Source organism: Salmo salar, chromosome 20 (assembly GCF_965601325.2).
Source record: "Salmo salar chromosome 20, fSalSal1, whole genome shotgun sequence".
Lineage (NCBI taxonomy): Eukaryota > Metazoa > Chordata > Actinopteri > Salmoniformes > Salmonidae > Salmo > Salmo salar.
The window spans coordinates 45,821,201-45,846,572 of NC_138310.1; the positions used below are offsets into that span (position 1 = coordinate 45,821,201).

General features: G+C 41.5%; 1 protein-coding gene across 1 annotated transcript; it reads left to right on the plus strand.

Moving 5' to 3' along the window:
- Window positions 1–1,331: 1,331 nt before the first annotated feature.
- ankk1 (ankyrin repeat and kinase domain containing 1) lies at window positions 1,332–11,218 on the plus strand. Its single transcript, XM_045703445.2, has 8 exons — window positions 1,332–1,652; window positions 1,952–2,234; window positions 2,448–2,599; window positions 4,520–4,578; window positions 4,769–4,924; window positions 8,634–8,746; window positions 9,010–9,040; window positions 9,408–11,218. Exons 1-8 carry the CDS (start codon window positions 1,468–1,470, stop codon window positions 10,676–10,678), a joined length of 2,250 nt encoding a protein of 749 aa, XP_045559401.2. The 5' UTR covers window positions 1,332–1,467; the 3' UTR covers window positions 10,679–11,218.
- The last annotated feature ends 14,154 nt before the right edge of the window (window positions 11,219–25,372 follow it).

Genomic DNA, 25,372 nt, shown 5'->3' on the forward strand with positions numbered 1-25,372 from the left:
TCATTTCCATAATCGTAAAGTAAAGTATTGCTGGCAATCAAGTGTCAAGTCAGGCAATTTTTTTTCTGCTGTGCACACAATTTCTCTTAACCTGCTAAGGTCGATGTCCTCTAATTAACATAATAAAAAAATTCCCATACAAATCTGTCAGTTTAAGCTGGAAATACTGTAGCAGTTGTTTTGCATTGGATGCATCTCAATCCACCACATCCACATCTGCAGTGAAGGGTGAGCGGTGTTTGTCAGACCATGAGACATTCTCACAAAATCATCTATAGCATCTGAACGGCCTACAATATATTATGACCCATCAATAGAAAGATGAGACTCTTACGAACATGATGGTGCTCTCTGTTTTCCTCCACGACCCCCACAAGTGTATTGGGACTCGTCTGAAGTCGGTACAGCCGATCTGACAACTTCTGTCTGTAGCGTCCAAACCGTTTGGGCTACACACTAATATGACCCCTCTGTGTAAAGGTGAGACTCTCATGAACACGTACTTGTCAGTTGTTTTGCTCTAGGGAAGTATACAGTATGTGGAGACTGTTTAGGGAAAAAACAAGGCATTAAATACATGTAAAAAATATATATATAACATTTCCTGATCTTATATCTTTCATATTTAGGATAGACACTTCAGAACAAACTTCCTTTACATTTTTTTGGGGGGGAACTATCTGTTCTTCTATGTAGTGAATCTGTTATTCAATGCGTTTGAATGGGCAAATAGCAGTAAGGCCAATTATCAAATCATTTTTGAAAATATTTTTTTTATACTTCAAGGGATCTTAAAATGTATATATCAACTATCAAAATTGTCATAAGGATGACCTTCTTAAAACAATTAAAACAATCCCTCCCCCCGGCTTAGACTCTTATGGGTTTTTAATTCTGACCGTTTTTTTAATTCTTCCTGCCTGATTGCAGTCCCCAAACGTAAAGTACTGCTGGACAATACATTTATCACACAGTAATATCTGTTTGGATGGATTGCATTGGATACCCTCCAAAAACGGAGAAAATGGCTATGATTAGAAAAAGTACCCATCATTATGGATGTCTCTATTGTGATTGGTTGATACTCTGTCAAACACTGTCAAACACTCATGCGCAAAAGCTCATCATAGCACTTGAGTGAGTATATACACTACAGCATTCCAGGTATTAGAGCTACCTGGTTTATCAGGTTTCCTTCTGTCTCTGGTGGGAACATAAGCTATTTTCTTGGCAGGTAGTGCAGTGGAAACCGGTCTTGTTACATTGCTATGCAAACAAGCAGTGACATGGCACCTCCCACAACCCACCGTTAACCACTATCAAGTCTTAGACACACTCGTTCGCTGCTTCGCCTCCTCAGTAGTTGTCTACACACTTCATGGACAAGGGAGACCCCACGGAGAAATTATTCTGAGTTGGTGTGAGATTAGAGACGGTGTTGTGACACACAGGAGGAGCTCTGCCCCCATGGATCATGTTGAAGGGGGCCTGGAGAAGTTCAGGATCTTCAGGAAGGAAGACTTTGAGGCTGACTGGATTAAGGTGACGGAACGCAGCTTTGGCCAGGTCTACAGAGTGAAACTCAAGCTTTGGAGGGAAAAGTGTGCCCTGAAAAGCTTCAATACCACTCTTACTGGCACCAGTCTCTACAGGTATGGTTAATGTGGCTTTATTACAGGCCTTGAAGATATACTCTAGAACAGAGCAGACATTTCACCAAATAAATCACATCATTTAATTGCCAGTTTTTAATGGAATAACAATCACTAAAAGAGAGCACATTTGGGCGTTTGAATAATTAGCAGTTTGCAGTAGTGGTCTAATTACTGGGAAAATAAATGTGTTAGATTAGAAAGGTTGAAAGTGACAATACAAATCGTTGGGCTGACGCTGCTCAGGTGTGGAAAAAACCTGTCAACCCCCCTTACACTTATCTTTTCTTTATTTGTAGGAGAATGATAGAGGAGGCATCCAAGATGGAGAAAGTGACATTCAAGTACATTGTGTCCATCTACGGGGTGTGTAATGACCCTCCCTCCATGGTGATGGAGTACATGAGTAATGGCTCCCTGGATCGTCTCCTTAACAGCCACATGTTGATGTGGCCCAAGAAGTTCCAGATGATTCACGAGGTCACCATGGGCATGAACTTCCTTCACAGCATGAACCCTCCACTTCTCCACCTGAACCTGAAGCCTTCAAACATCCTTCTAGACGATCACCTCCACATCAAGGTGAGGATAGCTCCACAGAGATGCTGGTATGCCGTTTAAGCAGCTATTCCTGTTTAAAAAGTGTAATGAGTGAGACGAGGGTCCTTAATGATATCTTGACTATCTTTTAATTAGGCATGCAAACATTAAAAAGTGTAAGGCTATATCTGAATAAGAGTGCAGTGGTACGTACACAGTAATGATTATCTGTCTGAAGAAAATTTCCCTCCAAAGATTTCAGATTTTGGCTTAATTAAGTGGGAGGAGGCTGGGAACAAGAAGGAATTCATTGAAAATTTGACTGCGAGAGGAAACATTTTCTACATACCTCCAGAGACATTCACCCTGTGCCCTGAGCATCCGGGAACCAAGTTTGATGTTTACAGGTGAGGTAGTTGCCAAGGACGAATTCCTACAAACTCTCACACACGCCCACTATAGAACTGTGTTAATAGGCTAGTTTTTTCTCTCTCTGTAATAGAAAGATTATGAGTTACTAACTAAATATTTCAATAATTTCTTCAGTATTTGATCCTAAAGTCATAGATTGTTTTCAATATAGTTTCTAATGATGTATAATCTTTGATAATGTAATTTAGATTTAATGTACTCTGAACAAAAATATAAACGCAACAGGTTTAGTGTTGGTCCCTTGTTTCATGAGGAGAAATAAATTATCCCAGAAATGTTCCATACGCACAAAAATGTTCCATATGCTCAAATGTTGTTCACACATTTGTTTACATCCCTGTTAGTGAGCATTTCTCTTTTGCCATGACAATCCATCCACCCGACAAGTGTGACATATAAAGAAACTGATTAAATAGCATGATCATTACACAGGTGTACCTTGTGCTGGGGACAGTAAAAGGCCACTCTAAAATGTACAGTTCTGTCACACAACACAATGCCACAGATGTCTCAAATTTTGAGGGAGCGGGAAATTAGCATACTGACTGCAGGAATGTCCACCAGAGCTGTTGCCAGATAATTGAATATTAATTTCTCTACCAACGTCGTTTTAGAGAAATTGGCAGTAGGTCCAACCGGCCTCACAACCATCCCGCCCACATTCGGCTTCCTCACCTGATACCAGCCACCCGGACAGCTGATGAAACTGTTGATTTGCACAACTGAAGAATTTCTGCACAAACAGTCAGAAACCGTCTCAGGGAAACTCATCTGCATGCTTGTCGTTCTCACCAGGGTTTTGACCTGACTGCAGTTCGGCGTTGTAATTGACTTCAGTGGGCAAATGCTCACCTTTGATGGCCACTTCTCCACGCTGGAGAAGTGTGCTCTTCACAGATTAATCCTAGTTTCAACTGTACCGGGCAGATTGCAGACAGCGTGTATGGTGTTGTGTGGGCGAGCGGTTTGCTGATGTCAACATTGTGAACAGAGTGCCCCATGGTGGCAGTGGGGTTATGGTATGGGCAGGCATAAGCTACAGACAACAAACCAAATTGCATTTTATCTTTGGCAATTTGAATGCACTGAGATATCTCACCCATTGAGCATGTTTAGAATGCTCTGGATTGACGTGTACGACAGCGTGTTCCAGTTCCCGCCAATATCCAGCAACTTTGCACAGTCATTGAAGAGGAGAGGGACAACATTCGACATCCTGATCAACTATATGCGAAGGAGATGTGTGGAGATGTGTCGTGCTGCATGATGGTAGTCACACCAGATACTGACTGATTTTCTGATCCACGCCCCTACTTAAAAAAAAGTTATCTGTCACTAACAGATGCATATCTGTATTCCCAGTCATGTTCGGCTATGAAAAGCCATCTGACATTTACTCCTGAGGTGCTGACCTGTTGCACCATCTACAACCACTGTGATTATTATTATCTGACCCTGCAGGTCATCTATGAACGTTTGAACATCTTGGCCATGTTCTGCTATAACCTCCACCTAGCACAGCCAGAAGAGGACTGGCCACCCCTCAGAGCCTGGTTCCTCTCTAGGTTTCTTCCTAGGTTCTGGCCTTTCTAGGGAGTTTTTCTTAGCCTCCGTGCTTCTACATCTGCATTGTTTGCTGTTTGGGGTTTTAGGCTGGGTTTCTGTACAGCACTTTGTGACATCTGCTGATGTAAAAAGTGTTTTATAAATACATTGATTGATGTGAAATCCATAGATTAGGGCCTAATAAATGTATTTCAATTGTCGGATTTCCTTATATGAACTGTAACCCAGTAAAATTGTTGATGTTGCGTTTATATTTTTCTTCAGTGTTATTAGATATATGGAGAAAGAACCACATTGAGTGGTCTTACGTGTTCCTTGTTTTAATTTAGCTTCTCTATTGTGATGTGGGAAATCCTGACCCAGAAGAGACCTTATCAAGCTGGGAAACGTGAGTAGTGGTAATGCATTCTGATTCAAGTATCAGATAAAAAAATAAAATAATCTAATCACAGACACAGTAGTGTTTGACAAAGTTCAGGTAGTTAAACTATACAAGCTTATAATCACATTTTACATTGAGAGGACATTTTTGAAAATCATTTCTCATCTGAAAAAACATATAACTTCCTGTGTCACAGCAAGCAGTACAACGACAGTGCTGATGAAGGTGGCATCAGGTAGAAGGCCAGGCTTGGAAAAGATCCCTGATGACAAGCCACAAGAATGTGAGCAGATGATCACAATAATGCAACGGTGCTGGGATCAGGATCCCAGAGAGAGGCCAGATTTCTCAGGTAACACTCACCTGATTCCAGATCTATTTGTGCTATAAAATACTGTAGAATAGAATAGATACGTTATTGTCCATTTGGTTAAAAAGAAAATTAGTATTCTGCTTTTTTCCCTACCTCAGACACACCCACATGTTGAGAGGCACATGGTCAGCCATTGTGCAGTGCAAGATGGAGAGATATTTTTGGGGCTAAGTGGCTTACTCAATGGCATAATGGTAATGATCTGACACCAGCAGCCCTACAGTAGCAAATTCAGCTCACACTTTTCCATTGCCCGGCCTGGAACCTTTGGTTACTGGTCCACCTCTGTCTACTTACCGCCAAGCAACTCTTATGGTCATTGTCATCAATGCCAGACATAGGAAAATATCTTAGATCAGGCTGGATAACATTGTGTGTCCCTCTCCATACCAAACCGCAAAGAACAACAACAAAACAAACTATCTTCGAGACAACAAAAGTGGGAGAATAGCCACCCCTTGTTACGATCAGAAACAGTATAGAAACAGAATGGACACCACTTTTTAATCAGAAAAAGTGAAGAAAGAAATTATGAAGGGCCTCCTTTGTTGTTTCCAAGTGTCATAGGCTTCCCTTTTCAAAGAAAAATAAACCTTTTAAGCCTATAGCTATACACATTACCCATGTGATTGCTCCAGCACATTGTTTCTTCAAAACAAGGCAAGCCCATATGTTGGAGATTGACACAATATGGCTGAACATGTTGTGTGGACTTTGTTCAGTAAACGATCTTACACCGGCTGAGGCCCAGTGGCGATTTTAGCATAAGCCACTACACAATACAACACTAAACAATACATTCATTGCACTACAACCATAACAAACGGTGCCCACAAACTATTAGGGCCTACATACAGCTGTCCCAACAGCAGAGTCCCAACACCTTACCACCGCTACACCTGGCTATCAGCGGAGCCTTGTCTGGCAGCGAAACAGTTCATTCAGCCTCATTTACTGCCTTCTTAAAAAACATAGCTGATATGGCTGACTTGCTTCAACAAATGTGGTTTCTACTGACAATTCAGATGTACAAACTCTGGCATAAGGGAACGACGAGCAAATAAGAGGCAATTTGTAATTTCGATTAAGACATTAATGAGCAAGCTAGGACGGACGTTGTCAATATAACTATTTGTTCAGCACTTTTGAAATGTACAGCAACAGAATTCAGAACATGTTCCATTCTTACAGAGTTCTCCCTGTACACCAAGTCAGAACTGTAGGATAAATAACTGGGGCATATAAGCAGACAATGAAAGCTCTTACAATATCCAATGATTACGTTTCTCTACAACAGGCTACATGTGCACGTGCACCACCAAGTCAGAAAAGTAGGCAAAATTAAGATTATTAGCATGAGGTACATGGGCTACTAACAGCTCACTACACAACATACACATAGTATTACTTTCTTAGCTACAGTATACATATCTCTCTGGCATATTACATAATTTATGCAGGAGCATACAATACATTTTTGGACTCACCTTGTTGTGCTGTGCTTACTTCCTTCCAAACCACTCATTGTTGAATTTGCAATTTACAACTTGTTGTGTAATGTTTATGTCAAATGGCCGATGAGCACCAATACGTTTTATCTATCATTTCTCTTTATTATTTGACAAGAATTTAAAAGGATTTGCCAGTAGATTGGCAACTTGATTCATGATGAAGACTGCTATCTAAGATTTTGAAAGTATGATGTTAACATGATCAGTCCAATCAAAGCTACTGTATATATAACGTGATTTGATGTCATTTTATCTGTGGCCAATGACCTTGAGCCTTCTTGGATGGGCACTTCTAATGTAACTCTATGTCAGCACCCAAAGGGCTAGAATTTTCGAGGTCTTTGCGGTGACGTAGTATCCCCATGAGTGACAGAACTCTGAGCCAATCATGGTGCAACGTTCCATATTTTCTGCTGGCTTGCCCCACCACCACAGAAAGCACTGAGCTAGGCTGAAACACCTGCATGTTGGAGCTGCTTTACTCAAGTTAACAAAAAAGAGACCATATTTGAATGCGGCTTTATTAACTTAATTATTGTTTTTACGTTGTTTGCAAACTGATATGTGACACGTATTAATGCCAAAATAAGATGCAAAACAGGCAAGCCCAAAATGTGGAGCTCTAACCCAGCTGCCCTGAATGACGGGTCACCACTGCTGAGGCCAGATGCTCAGACGGGTAAATGTACCAGTGAACTACCAGAATGTTGGTAACTTTCAAGGATGTTATGGCATTTTCATCACATGACATCAAGTGGCCTTTTTGGGTACTTTAGATTATCACATGGGTCTTTAATTAACTTTGGCCCACTGTGTGGCATTATCTGTCCCACTATTGTTTGTGGAGTTATGCTCTGATGAAGGTCGACTGACAAAGTTTAGTCTTTATCAAAATAAATGTGCATCTGACTGGAAGTTTCTCCTGTTTTGCATTTTGCCTCCAGCACCTTCACTATTTTGTTTTCACATGTAAAATATATAAAATGATAAAATAAGACGATTTTAAAATAATAAATGGAACGACAAAGCTGTAATGGACACATATATATAAAAAAAGGAATACTTTATATGAATGCATTTTTAAAAAAGGTATTAAAGTATAAATGTACTAAGTTTTTTTATTTATTTAACTAGGCAAGTCAGTTAAGAACAAATTCTTATTTACAATGACGGCCGACCCCGGCCAAACCCTAACCCCGACGACGCTGGGACAATTGTGCACCGTCCTATGGGACTCCCAATCACAGACGGTTGTGATACAGCTTGGAATCAAACCTCCAGCACTGAGATGCAGTGCCTTAGACCGATGCGCCACTCGGGAGCCCTTAAATTACCATAGATTGCTATAGATGTCCTGTTAATTACCGAAATTACAGAAAATTATGGTAACTTTGGTAAATTACCGGTTGTTTATTTACCAAGTGCTCAGACATCTCTCGGACCTGAAATGCACAGCACTCAGTAAATCTGCATCTGTTTCTGCATAAAGATCATAATTATCCTGTCCAGGGCTTGTACACTGTCAGCTTTCTGATTGTAGACTTTGAGGAGACTCAGAGAGACTCGGAGAGACTCGGAGAGCACATGCTCTGTTCAATGTAATGCTCACTGATGTGAGATTTCTTATTGTAATATTCTAAAATAAAGGTCACCTATTTAGGCAAGCAATTAAGGCAAAGGGTTAAAGTGCCATGTTAATGAATACTAATAAACACCATGTGTATGCATACACTGCCGCATTGAAATTAGCAACATTACTAAGCAATTTTCCATATTACAGCATTATTATGCATAAGAATAGGTTATTTGCATTCTACTTCACATGTTATAAAATGGACACCTTAAATCTGTATGACCAAAAGTGTGCAATTGTTTCAGGGTAATTGTTCCTCATCTTCTGTGCCCTTTAGTATTGTGTTGACTACAGCAGTTACTGTATAATATGAAAAGTTTTCATAAAACTATAGTGCCTCGGATTTTACAATCTGTTTTTCCCAAGATCGAAAACACAAATGTTTGAACAGAATTGAAAATAAAAAAGTATACAGTATTCACACTTTTACACCTTGTTAACATTTTGAGTATGACGGATGCATGCACTGCATCAATCAAATCCCTCTGAATTTGAGAATATGTTTTTAATGACCAATCCTCTTTGTCTGTTTGTTTATTTCCAGACACTGTTCGAAAGACAGAAGCTCTGAGCGACATCCTGGGAATAGGTGGATGTAGCAACGGGGATAAGACACACAAACCTGATTATACCATGCTGTCGCCCAGCTTCAGAAGAGTGAGTGCTCAGTGCTGCATCCTCCATCAATGTTGAGATAACAGATACAGCATCCACCATCAATGTTGAGATAACAGATACAAAGCTCTCAAACAAAGTCTGTCTGTCTGTCTGTCTGTCTGTCTGTCTGTCTGTCTGTCTGTCTGTCTGTCTATCTGTCTGTCTGTCTGTCTGTCTGTCTGTCTGTCTGTCAACATTAACTTGTTGACGTGCTGCTATTATGATGACTACCATTAACACTTTTTCATTATATCTCCATTAAGAAATCCACATGCTCACTCGCCAACCCTCCAGGTGAGTGAATCGGGGAAACTTATGTTCCGTGTGTCGCAGTGCTTCTAGGGCTGACATTTAAAATGCAATTCTATCAAGTGTTTTCCACATATGGAAAACTGGAGAAGGTGTCGCTTTGGATCATGTGAAAAAAAATGCTTATTTAGCTCTGGCTCTTAGACTGTACAAAATGCATTGGAGGAAAGCCATGTCCCTTTAGACAAAGCCAACTTGTATGCAAATGCATGCACGCTTCAATAAACCATGGCCACTGCCACAATCAAATGAGGCAGCAGACAAATTGCTATACTGTATCAGATTGATTTGCATTGGCAATACCTCTGCCTCTGTGTCTTATCTGGTTTATGTTGTATTTCTACATTCACAGACATGAGCAACACCAGCGATGACATTCTCAATATTCTATCAAGGAAAGACTTTGAAAACTTCAGACAGGCCCTTAGGAAGGAGCATGTGTCTATGCTCTTCAAAGACAACAACACTCTTCTCCACTACACAGTGGTTAGTGGTGACACAGAGAGTGTGAAGCATGTCTTGAGTCTTGGTGCGGAGGTAAACTCCCAGAGCATCAGAGGATACACCCCTCTCATTGTGGCTGTGCTCCACAAGTTCCACGAGATATGTTCCTTACTGACGGAGCACAAGGCAGATGTTACACTCGGAGATGGGGACCAGTGGACTCCTCTGCACTTTGCCGCTCAAAGCGACGACAGCAGAGTCGTCCGTCTGCTACTGGACAGTGGCGCCCAGCCTAGCGTTAAGGAGAAAGCTGGGTGGACGCCGCTTCACCTGGCCACTCAGAACGGCCACGAGAACATTGTGCGTCTACTCCTGACGCGGCTGGGGAGCGCCGACGAGCACGAGGAGGTCCACGGGAGGACGGCGCTCCACGTGGCGAGTGTGTATGGCCACCTCGCAATCGCCAAGCTCCTGCTCAGTAAGGGAGTTGACCCCAACGGGACGGACCACTCCCTGACCACCGCTCTACACCTGGCAGCCGAGGAGGGCCACAACAGGATAGCCAGGCAGCTGGTGACAGCTGGCGCCGATGTCAACTCTCTGGACAGCCGGCACTACACCCCATTACACTTCGCCGCCCTCAAGGGACACACGGGCATCTGCAGGCTACTGTTGGGCAACGGGGCGAATCCCGACCCCAGGACCCTCCAGGGTTGGACGCCCATGCACTTGGCGGCACTGAAGGGCCACGCAACCACCGTGCTGGAACTAGAAGCCCACCAGGGCTCTATGGACCTGCCAGGAAAGGGTGGCTGGACACCCCTCCACTTGGCCTGCTACCACGGGCAAGAGGAAGTGGTGTCCAAGATGCTGTCGGCCAAGGCCAATCCCGACATGGCAGAGGATAGCGGCTGGACGGCGCTCCACTTGGCGTGTAACGGCGGCTTTTTCCCCAGTGTGCTCCAGCTCATCTCGCATCGGGCCAACGTCAATGCTCTGAACAAGAGCCAGGCCACCCCATTACATCTGGCTGCCCAGAACGGCAGTGTTCCCATTATCAAAGCCCTGCTAATGAACGGGGCAGAGAGGAGTAGTAAGGACTCAACAGGCTGCACAGCCCTATCCCTGGCCAGGAAGTGTAAGAAAGAGGAGGTAGTGCAGCTACTGGAGGAGAGTTAGTGAGCCTTTCACACTACTGTGCCGAACCGAGCCGCGCCATACCAAGCTGTACTGAGCTGAACCAAGCCGAGCCAAACATAGCTGTACTGAGCTGGTCTGGTTACATATCCACCATTGTTGCTGGAACTGTGCTAAAAATAATATTGTGAGAAGAAACTATCCGAGCCAGTACAATTTGTTTCGAGTTGGCAAGATAGTTGTAAAAAGGGTACTAGAAAGCCAACAACGGCATGTTGAAAGATAACTCTGGACAGGGTAACACTGATGTCAGGCGTAGTGACTAAGAAGTACAGTACATCACTGTTGGGAAAAGTGTATTGATACTCTATTGATTTATGTGTCTACGGTGTCTACGCTGTAATTAGGAATGTTATTCTGAATGCTCAATATTATATTACATTGTTATGCTAATTTAAATTGTTTAATTATTTTTCGAGTGCTCAAGGATTAATTTTCTTGTCTGTTGTCGACATCTATAAATATGTAATTATGACTCTGACCATGAGTGGATTATAAAATAATTTTTCATTAGCTGGCAAATAGTGAAGGTTTTTCATTCTCCTCACTGTGGTGAACAACTAACAGCACTATATCTTGTGCAAGACAAAGCTGCCAGGTTGACACATTATATTGAATAGAACTGAAATGCATTGAGAAATATATTTACATATACTTATGTTCTCATTTCCATGGCACAGGTTACCAAACATTTTTTTTTTTAAATACTCCAGCATAGTAGCCATGACCGTACTGTAACTTATCCCATGAGTCGTTGTCACAGAAAACAAACGTCGTCAGCTAGTACTCATAGCATATCAGATCTGTTGGATCTACTTCACTGACAGGTGGAAGTGACCCGAAACCTGTGTGCAATGTAATCGAAAACCTTCCCAGAACGTTTATCTCACCAGAGAGGAATGATATCAATGTGAAACATTTCAATCATTCTCACTACCACCCTCCCCCTGAGAAGATAACTCGTTTGACAGCATTTCTATCTCCCCAAACAGTATGATGATCTCTTTCTGACACCAGTGCATTTCTCCCTGATCCGCAGGATTTGATAAACCCTCCCTCATTCATAAAAGAGTGTGTGCCACACCCATCCACATTAGTTGACAGCAGACTTCCTGAAAAATGTAACTCATCTTCACCATCTAATCAAAGTTAGTCTGAATCAATGGCTCCGGCACAACCTTTTACACCCAAAGTGACACATTTCACGGTTTCCATCAGGCTATAATTCAGTTTGCAAATCCCTAACAGAATTTCTGAGGAAGGTCAGGAGACAACGTGCAACAGCAGCTAATGCCAGTTTGATTGGGCAAGCCGTTAAGGGCATTGCATCACAGCAAGGGATGCTAGTCAACGACAGGAGTTTAGATAGAAGAAGAAACACTTGCTGTCGTCCTATTTCCATGGGACATTCCTTGTAGGCGTACTACTTTCAGACAAAATGTTGCATTATTAATGAATGCGATATGTTTACACAGTCTATAGATATTAATAGTACACCAAACTACATGTACAATGGTCGGTGGTGTATTTAATTCCCCAGCGGGCTAGAGGGATATCTTTGAGTTGAGACAGCCTCTCACGGGGTTAAATGATTCACAGAGGCCTGTGGTGCTTAGCAACTGCAAACATGACTAATTCAGCCACTGAACCAGCTCCTGACCCAGGTGTGCCCCCCCCCCCCCCCCCCTCCCAAGAAAGTCTCCTCTGCCCGGGCACCTCTGGTCTTGCCCAGGTAATTGACGGGGAGTGATCTTTCAAGTCTCCAGGGTGATGATGTGGAAAACATTTTCCCCTGTCATCTTAGCCACCACTTGGCCTCTCAGTATACCAATATTTAAAAAAAATACCCCCGAGTTTAATCCCTTTTGCTGCCCAAGGTTACTATTTGGGCAATTATCATTAGTCTTTCTTCTAGCAGACCTGTCAGTATAGACACAGGTTAAAGTCACAACTGTTTTATAGGCTGATGAGTTTGAAATACTTTCACCAGAGATCCACTTGCATTGCTCAGCCAAAGATATAACAGCCTTCAGCGTAGTCTAAGTTTAAGCAGCATAGATACTGCAGAACTGCATTATAATACCAAGCAAGCCCCTCATTCTCACATTACTCAAAGCTACTTTTCCATGCCCTTGTTTTCATCAATATACAGTATATTATTGCCCTTAGTCTTCTTGTCATCATACATGCCCCTTTAAAATGATTCATATTTCCGTTTACTGCTAGCTCCTCAACAAAGTGCACAGCCCCCGACTTTCTCGCTCTTTCTCTTCCCCTCTCTCTCTCTCTCGTCTATATCTTTGTGATGGTTTTACCCATCCATTTATACCCCTTATCAATCTAAAGTCATGATATTTACTATTTCCTGACATTTTCTGAGTAGGTCGGCTTGTTTTGTGCGACGAGAGACATGCATATGTACAATATGAGCTATAGCTGCAGTGGCTACCATGCACTGAGGGACATTTCCCATTATACGATATGTTAGTGGAATAGCAACAATCAGACAGATTCATTGGTGATAACGGAGAGAGCTCCCCAGAATTGGACCCTTTGACGAATCCCTACCTGGACTTTCTGCCCAAGTGAAAATTCGGACCTTAATAAAAGACCCATTTTGCTTTCCACTTGCGGGTGGATGGAGGAGGCACGATGGTTCACTGGCTCTCTCAGCACAGGCTCAACAACCACAAACATTCAAATAGAATTTTAGGTATCAAATAGCATTTAGTGAGCAACTATGCTTTTTTAACTTTAATACCTCACATAAATTGCTTTACAGCCCAATACAATTAGGCTACATTACAGTTAGGTAATTGCTAAATGGTGTATTTACAGATGCACTCATGGATAGCTTCCAATTGGCTCTTTCATCACACCTCCTCTACCCTGTAACTACTGTATACCCTAGGTCATTACTGTAAATGACAATGTGTTCTAATTCAATTTACCTGGTAAAATAAGGCCAAAAAAAAACCTAAAAATAATAATTGCACACTTATATTCCGAAGTTTAACTTCCATGTCTATTTGTCATAGATAATAAAAGTCATACCATGACATTATGATGTATTATATGAAAGCCATTTAATTGGATCCAACATATAGAAACTTAGAAAACAATAGGCCTATTGGCAAAGTTTCCATTGCCATTCCGGTTTCTATTTTCTTCTGTTGTTTATTTTTACCGTAGCTCCCATTTGTCCGTTCCGGCATACTTTTACTGTACAGTAAAATGTCAAATGTAAGAGGCTTTCAAATAATTTGGGATGAAAGCCAACACATGGGTATACCATAATCTCCTCTGATAAATGTGTTACAGCCTTTGGTTTTTCTCTCGATTTCGAGGTTGGTTCTCTTTGGGTGTGGCCACAGATCAGCCATTATATTAACCAGATACTCAAGTGGCTGCTCTAACAATTAAAATAAATGTCTTCAAAAATGGTAGGCAGTCAGGAGGAGGCAAGATCGGGCGGGACCATTCTAACCAATGAGATGTCAGATATGTGTGTGAACAACAGTCACAACTGTTTCCACTAGTTACTAAGTTGTCTATATCATAAAAAGTCATGGTTTTAATTTAAGGTCAGGGGTTAGAGGTGTGGTTAAGGTTAGGCTTATGTTTAAAATCACATTTTAAGAAGATACATTTTAGAAATAGGCTGGGTTTATAACATTGTGGGTGTGCTAACTAGTGGTTTTTCTCAAAGTTGCCGGGATGTCACGTGTCCTACTTATATCAGCACATTCTTACAACCTAATCATCATGAGACTTCTATCAAATAAGAGTCACGTAGCAAACAAATCCATTCAATGTGTTGTTAACAAAATTAGACACTCTCATTGACTTCTATACAAAAACTCCTCGATTGGTGAGCAGGAAAAAAACGGCACATGCTGGAGAAAACAGATTTTGGGCCCAGTTAGCCCTCCCACTGCGCCTCTTCCTTTCTGGTGTGTGAGGATGATTGGAGTCATCCTCATTGACCAGGATGTGTTGCACCTGTTGTCCTCTTTAGTCAGAAGGTGCTTCACCTGTGCTAGCACAGTTGATATTTAAGGACTGCTGGCCCAGTGCTTCAGTTGGAAAAATAGATATTTTAAGGCTTGACCAGCACTCAGTAAGCCCCCCCCCCCCCCCCCCATGGATGCCTTTCAGAACTTATTTGGTCTCTTATTGGGGAACGTAACAAGTGAGACATGCACGCACACACACACACGCACACGCACACGCACACGCACACACACATGCTTAATGAAAATGCACATACTGTACACACACGTGTGCACACACACACAGACGTAACGCATGCACACGCGCATACAGGGATGCATGCAAGTCAAGGCAACACGTGACTCTTTATGTTTTCCCACTGACATTGGTCAACATTTTATCCAGCCAATGGTCTATAATGACATGTTTAGAGCATAAAGGATGTGTTTCGTCAAATTGTTGTTATTGTAATAGGAATGCATCGTGATTTACCCCCCCCCCCCCCCCCAACCTTTGTGTTTCACACATATTGTAACTGGCTCTTAAGGCATTTCGAAGCTCAAAGACATTACAACAATGTATGAAAACTACAGTTGTACAGTGAGGTACATAGGCTACAGTGAAGTGAAACTCCTTTCTCTGTCGTCTCTTCTGAAGGATTGAATTAAACAACACACAGATATGTATCTGTTTCATTTCCTCTGTCTCTCCTCTATGTCCTTCAGGCTTCAGCGAAGATAGCACCATCATGGCAGACGAATGGGATTGTTCTCCTCACGGCCTGCCAATTCCCTTTAAATATCACATCCACAACCTTTCTACAAATTCTTCGCGCACAGTCCTGTCACAATTCACACATTGAGTGGGTCCTTGCACGATGGCAATCAGACATGCCTTGTAGTCTGGATTTGGAAGGCTTGTGGATTTCACAGGACTGTCTAGAACTGGGAGCTCTTTGATGTCACGCGACAGTACTGTATGGGAAGATGGCATGACAACTTAAGACATGTTTACAGTTGAGGCAATGCATCCTAGTTTTCTGTTAACTGTCATACAGAAACGTCTATAACCAACTCAAATATGAAAGTGTTTTAATTCTTACTCGCAAATGTAAGAAGCTTTAGGAATGGAGAATAGGAAGCTGAGGATTAGAGGCTCCAGAAATCAATAGCAAATCACTTAGGATGGGAAAAAGTTAGGCTGGGCTGCCACTCCTTTTAACAATCAGTTGTCAACTGTAAACCTAATTGTCAGCAGTAGATAATATCATTACAGTTGTGAGGTTTGCAGCAGCAAAGGTTTGGACTAGTGCATTTCAACCAGAAAAACTAAAAGGAATAGAAAAATCCGGTAACTCTTAATTTTAAGGGCTCCTTATTACATTTAAATTACATGTGTAATTAGTATTGTAGTTAATTGTAATAACTCATAGTTACACTGTAAAAAATAATGTGTAACTGGTAGTAATTGCAGTCTGTCATTACAGAGGTGTAACAACAAATGCTTGTTACAAATAATTTAATTTCTTCTCAGCTGCATCCAATTCAGTAATAACTGTCACAAGGTTGTAGTCTCTTGTAGACAGATGCGCTGGGTGTCCGAGATTACAAATGTTGGAGGCTCAATAGGCTTACCTGTGAATGCGCACTCTTCAGAATCTCCACGTAGTGTTGTTGCTAGCACTTGCCCCCCAAAAAGTGTACCATCTGGGTTAACTTGGTTGAGTTTACAAAACAGATCAGATACACAACGAGTGTAAAAAACATTAGAAACACCTTCCTAATATTGAGTTTCACCCCCTTTTGCCTTCAGAACAGCCTGAATTCGTTGGGGGCATGGACTAAAAGGTGTCGAAAGCATTCAACAGGGATGCTGTCCCATGTTGATTTCAATGCTTCCCACAGTTGTGTCAAGTTGGCTGGATGTCCTTTGGGTTGTGGACCTTTCTTGATTTGGGAAACTGTTGAGTGTGAAAAATCCAGCAGCATTGCAGTTCTTGACACAAACCTGTGCGCCTGGCACCTACTGACATACCTGGTTCAAAGGCACTTAAATCTTTTGACTTTCCCATTCAACCTTCACCCTTCACCCTTTGAATGGCACAGATACTTAGTGGAGATGGTGGAAAGTTTTAAGTTCCTCGGCGTACACATCACGGACAAACTGAAATGGTCCACCCACACAGACAGCATTGTGAAGAAGGCGCAACAGCGCCTCTTCAACCTCAGGAAGCTGAAGAAATTTGGCTTGTCACCAAAAACACTCACAAACTTTTACAGATGCACAATCGAGAGCATCCTGTCGGGCTGTATCACCGCCTGGTACGGCAACTGCTCCGCCCACAACCGTAAGGCTCTCCAGAGGGTAGTGAGGTCTGCACAACACATCACCGGGGGCAAACTACCTGCCCTCCAGGACACCTACACCACCCAATGTCACAGGAAAGCCAAAAAGATCATCAAGGACAAAAACCACCCGAGCCACTGCCTGTTCACCCCGCTATCATACAGAAGGCGTGGCCAGTACAGGTGCATCAAAGCGGGGACCGAGAGACTGAAAAACAGCTTCTATCTCAAGGCCATCAGACTGTTAAACAGCCATCACTAACATTGAGTGGCTGCCGCCAACATACTGACTCATCTCTAGCCACTTTAATAATGAAACATCTATGTAATAAATGTATCACTAGACACTTTAAACAATGCCACTTTATATAATGTTTACATACCCTACATTACTCATCTCATATGTATACATATGTATATACTGTACTCTATACCATTTACTGCATCTTGCCTATGCAGTTCGGCCATCGCTCATTCATATATTTTTATGTGCATATTCTTATTCATTCCTTTACACTTGTGTGTATAATGTAGTTCTTGTGAAATTGTTAGGTTAGATTACTTGTTAGATATTACTGCATGGTCGGAACTAGAAGCAAAAGCATTTCGCTACACTTGCATTAACATCTGCTAACCATGTGTATGTTACAAATACAATTTGATTTGATTTGATACACAATCCATGTCTCAAGGCTTAAAAATCCTTCTTTAACCTTCCCTTCATCTAAACTGATTGAAGTGTATTTAACAGTTTAACAGCTTTTCACCTGGATTCACCTGGTATCACGTTTTACGGAAGACCCAGATGCAGACAGCTAGAGTCACAGATGTTAATTGACCCAAACAGGGGGCAGGAAAAATACAGGTCAAAGGAAAGCAGAGGTCCGTAATCCAGGGCAGAGTCACAAAGGTACAGAACAGCAGACAGGCTCGGGGTCAGGACAGGCAGTGGTTCGAAAACAGATCAGAGTCAGGCAGGTACAGAACGGCAGGCAGGCTCGGAGTCAGGGCAGGCAGAATGGTCAGAGCTGGGGAAACTAGGAAACAGAACTTGAGAAACATGCTGGTAAGACCTGACAAGATGAACTGGCAACTGACAAACAGATAACACAGGTATAAATACACAGGGGATAATGAGGGGAGATGGGAGACACCTGGTGGGGGTGGGGACAAGCACAAAGACAGGTGAAACAGATCAGGGTGTGACACCTATGTCTATGTCATGGAAAGATCAGGTGTTCCTTATGTTTTACACACTCAGTGTAGGTCAACCTCACTGAATGGGGTTTACCATACGGGTTCCATCCAGATTCTAATTAAACAAATACTTATAATTCATGTGTACATCACCCATTATGACAACCTGAAACTCCTTGCCATCCAAGTGAGAGGATGAACCCATAAATACATCACAGAGTACATGTAATATCCATACACGCGCACAGTCGTGAGGAAGGCGCTACATTCTGAACAGTCGTAACCTCCTTGCATCTGCAAAAACCAGAGCCTTACTTATGATTCAGTACTACACAAATTGGTTTAATTATTTATTTACTAGCTAATTAAATGGAAACACAGGATAAACATACACACTCTGCACCGGTTATTGACTGGAGACACAATACGCTGAAAACAGGTCCCTAGTGGAATGACAACAACATTGATGCTTGTTAAACCTGTTGGGGCTAGGGGGCAGTATTGAGAATTTTGAAAAAAATATTTGCCCATTTTTAACTGCCTCCTACACCAACTCAGAAGCTAGAATATGCATATTATTGTTCATGTTTGGATAGAAAACACTCTGAATTTTCTAAAACTGTTTGAATGGTGTCTGTAAGTATAACAGAACTCATATGGCAGTCAAAACCCTGAGACAAATTCTGACAGGAAGTGGATACCTGATGTGTTGAATTGCCTTTAACCTGTTGGGTCTAGGGGGCAGCATTTGCACGTCTGGATAAAAAAAATGTACCCGATTTAATCTGGTTACTAATCCTACCCAGTAACTAGAATATGCATATACTTATTATATATGGATAGAAAACACTCTAAAGTTTCCAAAACTGTTTGAATGGTGTCTGTGAGTATAACAGAACTCATTTGGCAGGCAAAACCCTGAGACATTTTCTGACAGGAAGTGGATACCTGATGTGTTGTATTGACTTTAAACCTATCCCATTGAAAAACACAGGGGTTTAGGAATATTTTGGCACTTCCTATTGCTTCCACTAGATGTCACCAGCCTTTACAAAGTGTTTTGAGTCTTCTGGAGGGAGATCTGACCGAACAAGAGCCATGGAACGTTGATGTCCCATTAGACACCTGGCGCGCTAGTTCATGTTGGGTACCCTCGTTCCAATACGTTATAAAAGAGTATGCATTCGTCCACCTTGAATATTATTCATGTTCTGGTTAAAAAAGGCCCTAATGATTTATGCTATACAACGTTTGACATGTTTGAACGAACGGAAATATATTTTTTCCCCTCGTTCATGACGAGAAGTCCGGCTGGCTTACATCATGTGCTAACGAGACGGAGATTTTTGGACATAAATGATGAGCTTTTTTGAACAAAACTACATTCGTTATGGACCTGTGATACCTGGAAGTGACATCTGATGAAGAGAATCAAAGGTAATGGATTATTTACATAGTATTTTCGATTTTAGATCTCCCCAACATGACGTCTAGTCTGTATCGCAACGCGTATTTTTCTGGGCGCAGTGCTCAGATTATTGCAAAGTGTGATTTCCCAGTAAGGTTATTTTTAAATCTGGCAAGTTGATTGCGTTCAAGAGATGTAAATCTATAATTCTTTAAATGACAATATAATATTTTACCAATGTTTTCTAATTTTAATTATTTAATTTGTTACGCTGACTTGACTGCCGGTTATTGGAGGGAAACGATTTCCTCAACATCAATGCCATAGTAAAACGCTGTTTTTGGATATAAATATGAACTTGATAGAACTAAAAATGCATGCATTGTCTAACATAATGTCCTAGGAGTGTCATCTGATGGAGATTGTAAAAGGTTAGTGCATCATTTTAGCTGGTTTTATGGTTTTGGTGACCCTGTCTTTGACTTGACAAAACATTACACACAACTCTTGTAAATGTACTGTCCTAACATACTCTAAATTTATGCTTTCGCCGTAAAACCTTTTTGAAATCGTAAAACGTGGTTAGATTAAGGAGATGTTTATCTTTCAAATGGTGTAAAATAGTTGTATATTTGAAAAATTTGAATTTTGACATTTATTTGGATTCAAATTTGCCGCTCTTGAAATGCACCTGCTGTTGATGGAGTGCACCACGGGTGGCACGCTAGCGTCCCACCTAGCCCCAAGAGGTTAAGCCTATGCCATTGAAACACACAGGGGCTTATTAATTGTTGAGCACTTCCTATGGCTTCCACTAGATGTCACCAGTCTTTACAAAGTGTTTTGAGTCTTATACTGTGAGATCTCACCGAACAAGAGCCTTGGAACGGTGGTGGCCGATTAGACTCTGGCGCGCAAGTTCATGTTGGGTACTCTCGTTCCAATACGTTTTAAAAGAGAATGCAATCGTCCGCCTTGAATATTATTCATGTTCTGGTTAAAAAAGGCACTAATGATTTATGCTATACAACGTTTGACATGTTTGAACGAACGTAAATATTTTTTTTCCCCTCGTTTATGACGAGAAGTCCGGCGGGCATAGATCATGTGCTAACAACACGGAGCTTTTTGGACATAAATTATGAGCTTTTTCGAACAAAACTACATTTGTTATGGACCTGGGAATCCTGGAAGTGACATCTGATGAAGAGAATCAAAGGTAATGGATTATTTACATGGTATTTTCGATTTTAGATCTCTCCAACATGGCGGTTAGTCTGTATCGCAAAGCGTATTTTTCTGGGCGCAGTGCTCAGATTATTGCAAAGTGTGATTTCCCAGTAAGGTTATTTTTAAATCTGGCAATCCGGTTGCGTTCAAGAGATGTACATTTATAATTCTTTGAATGACAATATAATATTTTACCAATGTTTTCGAATAGTAATTATTTAATTTGTCGTGCTGATTGACTGGCGGTTATTGGAGGGAAACGATTTCCTCAACATCAACGCCATAGTAAAACACTGTTTTTGGATATAAATATGAACTTGATAGAACAAAAAATGCATGTATTGTCTAACATAATGTCCTATGAGTGTCATCTGATGGAGATTGTCAAAGGTTAGTGCATAACTTTAGCTGGTTTTCTGCTTTTGGTGACGCCTGTCTTTGAATTGACAAAACATTACACACAGCTATTGTCAATGTACTCTCCTAACATAATCTAACTTTATGCTTTCGCCATAAAGCCTTTTTGAAATCGGACAACGTGGTTAGATTAAGGAGATGTTTATCTTTCAAAGGGTGTAAGATAGTTGTATGTTTGAGAAATTTGAATTATGACATTTAATTGTTTTCAAATTTGGCGCTCTTGATATTTCACCTGTTGTTGATAGGGTGTACCAGGGGTGGGACGCTTGCGTCCCACATAGCCCATAGAGGTTAAAGAAGAGATGGAGAGGGAGAGAGAGGGACAGAGACACTTAACATTGGTACATTCAGAAACTACTCTCACCTACAGTAACCATATACTTTAACCTGTTAGGGCTAGGGGGCAGCATTGACACGGCTGGATAAAAAACATACCCGATTTAATCTGGTTACCACTCCTACTCAGTAACTAGAATATGCATATACTTATTACATATGGATAGAAAACACCCTAAATTTTCTAAAACTGTTTGAATGGTGTCTGTGAGTATAACAGAACTCAAATGGCAGGTCAAAACCTGAGAGATTCCTTTACAGGAAGTGGCCTGTCTGACCATTTCTGGAACTTCTTTGCCATCTCTATCATTTACTAAGGATCTCTGCTCTAACGTGACACTTCCCACGTCGTCCATAGGCTCTCAGAGCCCGGGAAAAAAGAGAATGTCGTCATTCCAGCCCCAGGCTGAAACACATTATCGCCTTTCTCAAGTGGCCCATCAAGAGACACTAGCTTATGCGCGTGACCCCGACCGCCCCCGCCTTTGGGATTTTTTCCTCTGTTTGCCGAAAAGGAGATTCCCTGTCGGAATTTTACCGCTTTTCTACGAGAAAAATGACGTAAAAATTGATTTTAAACAGCGGTTGACATGCTTCGACGTACGGCAATTGAATACTTTGAATTTTATTGTCAGGAATTGCGCCAAGCGCGCGACACTTCTTTACTATTTCGGATAGTGTCTGGAACGCACGAACAAAACGCCGCTATTCGGATATAACGATGGATTATTTTGGACCAAACCAACATTTGTTATTGAAGTAGCTGTCCTGGGTGTGCATTCTGACGAAGACAACAAAAGGTAATGACATTTTTATAATAGTAAATATGATTATGGTGAGTGCTAAACTTGCCGGGTGTCTAAATAGCGAGCCCGTGATGCCTGGGCTATATACTTAGAATATTGCAAAATGTGCTTTCACCAAAAAGCTATTTTAAAATCGGACATATCGAGTGCATAGAGGAGGTCTGTATCTATAATTCTTAAAATAATTGTTATGCTTTTTGTGAACGTTTATCGTGAGTAATTTAGTAAAATGTTAGCGAATTCCCCGTAAGTTTGCGGGGGGTATGCTAGTTCTGAACGTCACATGCTAATGTAAAAAGCTGTTTTTTGATATAAATATGAACTTGATTGAACAAAACATGCATGTATTGTATAACATAATGTCCTAGGGTTGTCATCTGATGAAGATCATCAAAGGTGAGTGCTGCATTTAGCTGTCTTCTGGGTTTTGGTGACATTATATGCTGGCTTGAAAAATGGGTGTCTGATTATTTCTGGCTTGGTACTCTGCTGACATAATCTAATGTTTTGCTTTCGTTGTAAAGCCTTTTTGAAATCGGACAGTGTGGTTAGATTAACGAGAGTCTTATCTTTAAATGGCTGTAAAATAGTCATATGTTTGAGAAATTGAAGTAATAGGATTTTGAAGATTTTGAAAATCGCGCCACAGGCTGGCAGTGGATGTTACGTAGGTGGGACGAATTCGTCCCGCCGGTCCCATAGAGGTTAAACACGAACCGCCGCATGCTTTGAGTAAGAAGTCATGAATGTACCTATGTGAAATGTCTGGGATCTCCAGGGGTCTCTCGGTAAACAGGGCAGCCTTCAAAAGGGGGTTTGGCCTTTTCGCGGCACGTTTGTAAGGCTCTGATTGTCCGAAAAGGTTCCAACAAGTCTTCTATTGTTGTCTGTCTTTGTAGTTGTCCTCTATCCGGTGACTTGTCATGTAGTCCTGTACAGAACTACACAGTTGACGTTCCTTCCATTCACTCTTGAAGAGGCTTCTTTGAAGATAGGCTAGCCAGCCGTATCGATGGTTTGAGCAGAGTAACAGGATGGTCCTACTTAAATTCGCTTTCGAAGATACTTTACTTAGGACAGCTAATCAGCTATATCAATGATTGTCCGAGAGGTGAGTTTATCATCTCCATTCAAAGTTCAAACCACTTTAAACGTGCAGCTGCAGTTTCACGTTTTTCTGGTCTGATGTGTTTTTTTCTTAACCATCACTTATGCAGTTTGTTCGAAAGGGGCAGTTCCGTCAGGCTGGCACACTCCCTGATCTCACTCCGGGAGGTAACTACTCACTGTGCAAAGTTAGGTAAAACAATGATCTATTATAGCTTCTCAAATCACATCCCTCTCTTAACTAAAACACTTTCATCATTTTTTATATTACATTCACAACGCAAAGTATGGAAACTTCATATATGTATTGGGTATACTTTCTAAGTTACAGTATTTCCTTTATAATATTTTTAATGACATCACAAAATAACAAAAAAAATAACATTAGTGTTCTATAGACCGCCTCTGACCTTTCCCCACATTCTATGTTAGAAATATTGTTCCAAATAAGCTCTTTTGAACATGTTAGAGTTTCAGCGGGAAAAGTCTGTTGAAACAAAGTACATTATTTTTGGTGAATCTTGAGAGCGCAGGCCTGAATCTTCTCCCTCGATTTTCTTCCCCCTCTAGGGTGAGAGGCGGTCTGCTTTAAGTTATTAATTGGAAACCTGGTCTGACCTACTTCTCGTGGACTGATTGCGTTGACGGCAGTAGTACCTAGAGCAAATAGTGACCCTATGGCAACACCTATTGAGAGTAGCGCCCCAACAAATCGTTTTCCTCGCCTGGGCTCTGCTAGTTCTGACTGGGATACTGTGAACTTTTGGAGTTGGGCCAAAATATGGGCAGTATCCAGCTGGGCGTGCTTATTAACTGCCTGGGAGTTCCAGTCAGCCCTGGACCAAATCAAATTTGCCGCAGGTGGAATGTGTTGGCGGTACACATTCTCTGCATCTTGGCAGACACACACCATCTGCAGTTGGTTATAAGGAGTCCTGGATCATCGCGGAGAATGATTCTCATAGGGGGTCTGCTCATGAGTACATCTGCTGGGTTGATTTTGACCAGGGCGCAGAGTGTCAGGATCAGCCAAAGGAACCAACCTACAAAAACGCATAATTAGAGATATTGTATGTTTATTTCAGTTTTACATTTTTTTTTAAGAAAAACGTTTTGACACAACTAATTTAGCTGATTTTCCTATTTTGAACAGCACAACGCAGGACAATATCAACAGTGACAACGAAACGTATATCTTGTAGCTGGGAAGAGTAGAAAAGATGTTAGGTGCAACATACTGATCTCCTGGGAGGGATCATCTGAGGGTACATGAATATTTTTTTTGTACCTCTGATTTGCAAGGGTTCTATCTATTTGGGACTGACTGTCCCCCTTCTATTCCCATGGTGGGAGTGTACAACTTGATTTGGTTCCTGTGGACCAACTTGAACGTGGTGTTGTCACAGTTGTCGTAAGAACAGGACCAAGGCACAGCGTGTGTAGAGATCCACATCTTTATTCCAAAGTGAAACTTCAAGCAAAAACAAATAAATCGAATAAATGAACAACTAAACGTGACTACATGGCGCACAGGCACAAACACAAAACAATATTCCACAAACACAGGTGGGAAAAATAGCTACTTAAATATGATCCCCAATTAGAGACAACGATTATCCACTGCCTCTAATTGGGAATCATACAAAACACCAACATAGAAAATATAAACTAGAACACAACATAGAAATATTAAACTAGACTACCCCCTAGTCACGCACTGCCTACTACACCATAGAGAAACAAGGGCTCTCTATGGTCAGGGCGTGACAATACACCCCCCCCAAAGGTGCGGACTCTGGCCGCAAAACCTGAAACCAAATGGGGGGATTAGGGG